The 7,744-nt window shown below is 26.0% G+C and overlaps 1 protein-coding gene across 1 annotated transcript in view; it reads right to left on the bottom strand.

Annotated features, from left to right (window-relative positions):
* The window catches only part of opa (Zic family member odd paired), a 269,946-nt gene extending 265,597 nt beyond the window's left edge, over positions 1-4,349 (bottom strand). The window contains exon 1 of the mRNA XM_075379400.1: positions 3,554-4,349. Coding sequence (XP_075235515.1) covers positions 3,554-4,349 — 796 coding nt within the window. The remainder of the gene's footprint in view (positions 1-3,553) is intronic.
* Positions 4,350-7,744: the final 3,395 nt, after the last annotated feature.

Below are 7,744 nucleotides of genomic sequence, written 5' to 3' on the forward strand. Positions count from 1 at the left end.
ATAAAACTCAGTAATTATAACAGTCATTAAATAATTATCTAATTGATAAAAGAAAGATACAGCTGAAAGGGACGTTTGTCAATATTCTGCGATTAAGTAGAAGGTACATAAATCTTCCTGTAACCTTGCGTTCTGTTCCGTTAAAAAAAAACTTATTTAAAAAAAAAATGGTTTTAATCCGTGCATAAAAAAACAAAAAGAAGATCGAAATGAATTCTCAATTTGAATTAAAAATTATATTCGATTGATACTGTTACGGAAAATGTGTGCGTGTGTGTGTGTATGTTTTTTCAAAAAATTTATTTTAATTTTTTTTCATTCTGAATGGATCCGTTTTAGTTAGGAAATAAATTAAAAAAAATATATATATATTCAAATTTACGTAATTACATATATTTTTTTTTATAAAATAAAGGAAATTTCCCAGATATGTTCTCAAGAAGGATAAAAATGAAATATCATCAAAACAGCACAAAAAAAAAATTAATAACGACAATCAATAATAAAAGTTATTAAAGTCTATAAAAAAAAGAAGAATATTATTTATATTAAGCATTAATACAAATTAATTATTAATAAAATTATCTTTGTAAAAGTTGTTTTAAAACACATTAAATTTAAATAAAAAAATCTTGAAATTCTTTAAATGAGGTATATAATTTATTTAAAACAGCAACAGATTGTTCATTTTATCCGTGCGGTAAAAATAATTGCGTTTTTTAAAAATAATTAAGCAGATTATTTTTTTTTTTAAATATTTGAATATTTGTAAATATAAAACAGATTGGAAATTTTTTTAAATATTCATATTAATTAAATCATAATATATTTGATCAGGTAAAGAATGTAGATAAATTATATTTTCGGTAACAAAAATTAATTGTTTTAACCTGGAAGAATTAAGAAAAACCTTGATTAAAATAGTATACGTATTATTTAATTATATTTATATGTAAAGAAATGAAATCTGAATATAATAAAATAGGAATTTTTAAGCCGTTAATTTCTTAAATATATAAAGCAGAACTAAAACAACAGGATGAAAAATTGTTAAACTGATTAATTACTATTTAAAATTAATCAACAGTGTACCTGCGCTAAGAAAGAAAATATAATTTTAAATAAAAATTTATTCAAACATTTATTTTTTAGAATTTTTTTAAATATTAAAAATAAAATCATAGTAAGGTGTTTTCTGTCAGGCTAAACTACTACTCTGTATTAAGCGAAAAGTACTTTGACTTTAATAGGTCTTTGGTTTAAAATTAGTAAATTATTTTTAGAAATTTATATTTATTAATTATTTTTACAGTAAAATTTAGCTTGTCCTTAGGTTTAAACGCTTAAAATTATATGAATTTTTTAATTAATGTCAGTGTACGTTAATAATATATTATTAATAAGAGGATCTAACAATTTTTGTATTCTGAAAATTCGTTTTGATTTTGATCAAGTAACTTGATGATGTAATATTATATTTTAGTTAAGCGATCTATTGAGATGATAAAAAGCAAATTTACAGGGAGTAATTATAGCCCATTTTTTTTTAAATTTTAAACGGGGAAAATATACGTAATCAAAATAATTAATGTTTTAATAAAAACACTTCTAAACAGAAAGTATATCATTTAATTTTATCGCAAACGAAACCGATTTTCATCATTTCCTCGAAATGTATCATTTGTAAAAAGACCTAAAAAAATAGACGTTATGATTCATATTTTATTTATATTCGAATTTAATCCATTTAATAAATAAAAATGGTATTTATTTTAATTATATTCGAAGTTAAATAATTGTAAGAAATTTATAATGAATATTTTTTTTTAAAACAACCATAAGGTTGTTATAAATATAAAAAAAAAAATTAAAAACGATTAAAATATTAAATCTGTTGATAAATATATTTTTTATAAAGAACACCTTATATACTGCTTTAAATTTGTTAGAAAGAATTATGGTTTTTATACGATATTACGTTTTTAAATTTAAAAAAATTAACGAGATTTAAATATTAAATCCCTCGATAAATAATACATGTTTATAAAGAAAACGTATAAACGTAAGATAGAAATGTTTTTTAAATTTTAAAAACATTAAACACGATTATAATATTATTTATATTAACTTCTTAGTTTTTAAAGGAAAAATATTGAAAATAAAAATCATCCGGCGTAGAACAGTGTTGTCTAATATAAAACGGTTATTCTGTTATTTTAATTTCGGATAAAAATATTTCAAGCAATTAGAAAGTTATTTTGTTATTTATATAACATAAAAATTAACACACTGAAAAAAAATCAATTCTTAATAAAATTTCCATTATTTATTTAATTGGATAGAGGTATCCAACTTTAAAACTACTTCGCAAAAGTATTTTTTAGCTTTCGAGATTAATGAAAATTTATATGTACTGTCTTATATATAAAAGAAATATATAAACTGTCTTATATATAAATAAAATTTGGCTTATAACGGTAATAATAATAATAATAATAATAATAACAAAAATAAATGCGGGCCGATCGTAAAATGTACGAAATTTCAAAAAGAATGTCTGCCTTTTTTTACCTAAAAATATTTTGATTAAAATGTTTATAAACTTTCACCCGGTTTCAAATTAAACATTATTACATAAACGATTTTAAAATATCTAAGATAATGAAAGAAATAACAAGAAAATGAAAAATAAATTCAAATTTTAAAAGCCGTTTATAGTAGTAATGTACACGGAAAAAAAATTATAAAAACAATTGATTTTCCATACGGATTTACATAAAAACTAAATATATTTTATACATTTACTTAGACGTAAATTTAATTGGATTTAAATAAATAAAAATTCATGCAATTATGAAGTTCTCTAATCGGTGTTACAGTCTATAAAAATCAAATCTTCCTTTACTTAATTTTATTTTGATTTTTAAATAACCGATGGTAAAATTCTCTTTCGGTACAGAACCTTATTATAATTCTGGGTAAAGGAACGAGATAAAAAGGAAAACGACCTTAAAATAACGCATTTAAAATAGTTTTTATTAAATGATAAAAGCGAAACCTAACCTCTTTTTCAAGTTATAAATATTTCTGGAAGAAGTAAGTAGTTTATTTAAATATATATAGAATTCAGGGAAAGAACTATCGAATGCATTCTTTTGTAATAAAAATAAACATGTTATTACAAGAGTAATAAAAATAACGCTACAGTTTTATTTGAATACATTCAACGAAAGCCTTGATCAAAACAATATAAGAAATATTATAAAGGTTTATTTTTTGTAAATACGAATATATATTCTCTCTCGTCTGTTTTATCGTTGAAAATTAATCATTTCTTAATCAAATTGATACCGCATTTGTAATCATAAATAAAGATTTACGTATTAAACGAAGAGACTTTACGATACAAGTAATAATATAGTAACGGAAGATAAAAATTACATTACTTTAAGACAAAAAGAAACACTTAAAAATTAACAAGATAGAAATTTATAAACTACATTGTTATACTAACATATGAATAGATAAAAAATTATAGGTTATGTTTACATACCTGTATGTGTTCTTTTATGTATTTTCAAATTTTCCGATCTGGCAAAAACTTTACCACAACCCGGAAAAGGGCAGGGAAATGGTTTTTCACCGGTATGAACTCTAATATGATTAACTAGTTTATATTTAGCTTTAAAAGGACGTCCGTTACGAGGACATCCCTGCCAAAAACACGCATGTGTCGTACATTCTGGACCGCCAACATGTTCGACGGTCAAATGAGTAACAATTTCTTGCATAGATGTAAACGTTTTATTACATATTTTTCTAGGACCGGGTGTATCGATCCATAAACAAATCATTTCTTGTTTGACCGGTTGACGCATATATCTTAAAAACGCACCGTGCGGTGGCGCCATATTATACGCAGATGTTTGTAAATGTTCTGTCGGATTATAAGTAACACTTTCCGGTCTCGGATGATACAAACTCGGATGATGATGATAAGAACTGTGATCTACTGTCGGATATGCGGTACCGGTTCCGTGGGGATGATATTCACTATGCGGCGGATGATCGCGTCTAAAAAATGCGGCGGCAGCGTAACCGGCCGCGGCATGTGGGTGTTCCAAATGCGCGTGATGATGGTGATGATGATGCGGGTAGCCTTGATGATGAAAATGTTGATGAGGCGGTGGATTTTCTTGTCCGTTATTTGTTAAACCTTGATTATGCGTCGTGCCTTGTCCGTGATGAGAAGATGGACTCATTTTTAAGCCTAAACTAGATAAAGTTGTCGTGTGATGAGTATGATGAACTGGATGCGTTCCTCCGGCATCGACGAAAGCGTTCAACATTGTTTTTATTAATTATAAAAATATTAAAAAAAAAAAAAAAAAAAAAAAAAAACACGAAATAATAATTACGTCAAACAACCTCACCTATCAAACATCATATTAAAACGTATTAATAACAACAAAGTATAATAATAATTAAAAACAATAATTATACAATAACCCAACATGATGCTAACTCTCGCGTGTATTCGACGAGACTGCCTTTACTAAATCGTTTACACATCCCGAAGCCGCACAGTATTACCTATTCCCCCACTACGGACAGAAACAAGAACGTCGACGTCCCTTCGTAAAACTAAACACAAACAACAAAACACACCCGCCTCCCGTAGTATAAACGTAGGCACGCCTACTAAACTAAATTGACCAATAATATAATGGTATCGTACATATCTACCCTTCTTATTCTAATCCCACTACTATACCAACATAACCGCCTTAAATATCCCTTCCCTATTTATAAATATATATAGTATACCAGTACTTTGTCGAAGTAACGTAGTGTCCGCTGTACAGCAACAGCGTATAACTTGTGTACATCATGTCGAGTTAAAAGAAACACGTTTGTACCTGTATACCGACAACCTTGACCCTTAACTTTTTTATATCCGATACTAATTATATTTATTTATAAATAATAATGAAATATTTATTATACAAAATCGATTTAATCTTATCTAAATGTAATAATTTTATTAAATAAAGGTTTTAACACGAACGAAATTAGCCTATAACTATCGATAACATTAATAAATTTTTTATTTAATTCATAATTATTTAAAAAAATTTATTCACCTGTACGTTTATAAAAATACTCGGTTAGAACATTTTAACAACTTAAAAAACTTAAATCAATAAATTTAATTTTTAAAATTCTATTTCAGTTAAAGAAAAATATTAGTGATTTATCCACGATCTAGTATTCAAATCCGTTTAAAAATAACTGACTTTACTAGGACTTGATCGCTGGAACTTTCAACTTCCAAATCAGCTGATTGGGAAATATAACAAAACTAAATTGATTGAATTGTATTTGCTACAAATAAAATAGATTACTACGAGAAAAGTTTCTGAAAATAAATAAATAATATTTTGTTTTATTTTTCTTTTACATACAGTTTTAATAATCATAATATATCATTGCCGATAAGTTTAAAGTTTAATTATTCTCATCAAAATATAGATAATAAAAATCGTATTGTATTTTTTTTTAACGACTACCCAAAAAGAATATAATGTATTTAGGGAATATATATAATATATATATTATATTTATATATATATATATATGTTTCACCGTAGCAACTCAACGGCTGAACCGATTTATATGTATGACCCGCGTTGGAATCCTTACGTTATCGGTAGTATCATAGGCTATACACACTTTTATATATATATATATATATATATATATATGTGTGTGTGTGTGTGTGTATTATATTTTTTCGCTAACTTTAACTCAACAGGTTCAACTAGAATCAGTTTTCTACATTATTTCCATTTCTTTTAAATCGCCTGTACATATTATATATATATATATATATATGTAGGTTCAACTAGAATCAGTTTCTACATTGTAGAAAACAACAGTTGAACCTGTTGAGTTAAAGTTATCGAAAAAATTCGCGCCAATTTCAGTTCCCCCTGTGAAATTTCAGTATATTAAGGGTTAACTTGATTTCTTATCTTTTTTGATCTGAAAAATCGAATAAAACAGGTTGCAGAACTAAGAGAATAAAATAGAACAATTTTGTGACAAAAAACATTTTTTTTTTACATTTAAATTACAATAACTTTGTTAAATAATTAATAAATGGGTAAATTTTATCGTTAAAACTGTAGAGAATTTTATTCTTAAAAGAATTGATGAAAAAAAATCTATGAAAAACAAAAATAAAATTTATTATTATAAACAAAACGTAACAGAAAATGTTAAAAATTTGTAAAATTTAAAAACACCTAGTTTAAATACCAATTTAGGTATTTAAAAAATAATATTTTTAATTTAATTTTTTAAAAAATACTCGCTAAGGTTTATACTGTATTAATTTAAAATAAATTCTGTCATTAATATCGATGCATTTTTCATCTTCGCATTCCTTAATAAAGCCAGTATCATTGAGAATGCGAGCCTACATGCGTGTCATCATGCGTGTCTACTTTTAACTTATATATCTCGCATTTCATTCACTTTTATAAAAACAGTAATCCAAAAGCGTAAGGTCCGATGATATCGGACAGTTTATCGACCTTTTACGTCATCAATCCACTTTTACCAGTAAATTTTTCATCTATGAAGTGCCTTACTTAATTCGTGAAATGTGTTTGTGTTCCATCAATTCGATAGTATATTTCAATTCGTTTCGCCAACGAGAAATTTTTCAAGTACTGTAAAAAAATTCATCGTTGAAAAATTTCAGGTAATTTCTTCTTGTTACACGTTGTTCTAGTATGAAAGGATCGAGTTTGCCACCGAAAATCGTGGCTGAAATTTTGATTCGACTACTATCATGTGGATTTTCTTCACACCATCGATTTGAATTATTTATACTGTAACGGGTAAAAGTAACTTCTTCTAAAGATACTATGAACAGAATTAAAGTGATAATTTATGGTTAACCTACAACAAAAATTGCAGTCGTCTTGTACGTTCTTCAAGATGGAGAAGTTGAACTTGTTAACGCTAAAAGGACGTAGTCTGGGAACATGTTATGTCCTACATGCTGTACATTGTGGAATATTACTAATCTGTACCACCTGAAAAATTTTTCTCCTTTCATTAACATGTTCAGTGAAACATGATTTTTTTTTTTTTTATCGGTACATTCAGGGAACTACGTTTTGGATACGGTTCATTATTTTATGAAGAAAAAATTGTTTATGAAAAAATAATTTTTCAAAAATCTAAATTTATTAAAATAACTTTTTAATTCATAATATCTTTCTGTTAAGTTTTTTTTTTATTATAAGGTTGAATTTTTTTTATTATAAATTTTCTCAGAATTACATTCTCTACAAGTTTTGATAATAAAATTCAGGCATTTATTAACCATTTAACAAAGGTACTGTAATTCAAATATTAAAAACGTGTTTTTCGTCACCGAAATTTTCCTGTTATACGTTGGATATCATGAAAATTACGGGAGATATAGTTGTGGAACCTGTTTATTTGACTTTCTAGTCAAAAAATATAAACTATCTAGTATACTCTTTTATACTTTTACTAGCTTATAAATTTTTTTTTTTTGTCTTCAGTCATTTGACTGGTTTGATGCAGCTCTCCAAGATTCCCTATCTAGTGCTAGTCGTTTCATTTCAGTATACCCTCTACATCCTACATCCCCAACAATTTGTTTTACATACTCCAAACGTGGCCTGCCTACACAATTTTTCCC

The sequence above is a fragment of the Lycorma delicatula genome, chromosome 12 (genome assembly GCF_047948215.1).
Source record: "Lycorma delicatula isolate Av1 chromosome 12, ASM4794821v1, whole genome shotgun sequence".
NCBI lineage: Eukaryota > Metazoa > Arthropoda > Insecta > Hemiptera > Fulgoridae > Lycorma > Lycorma delicatula.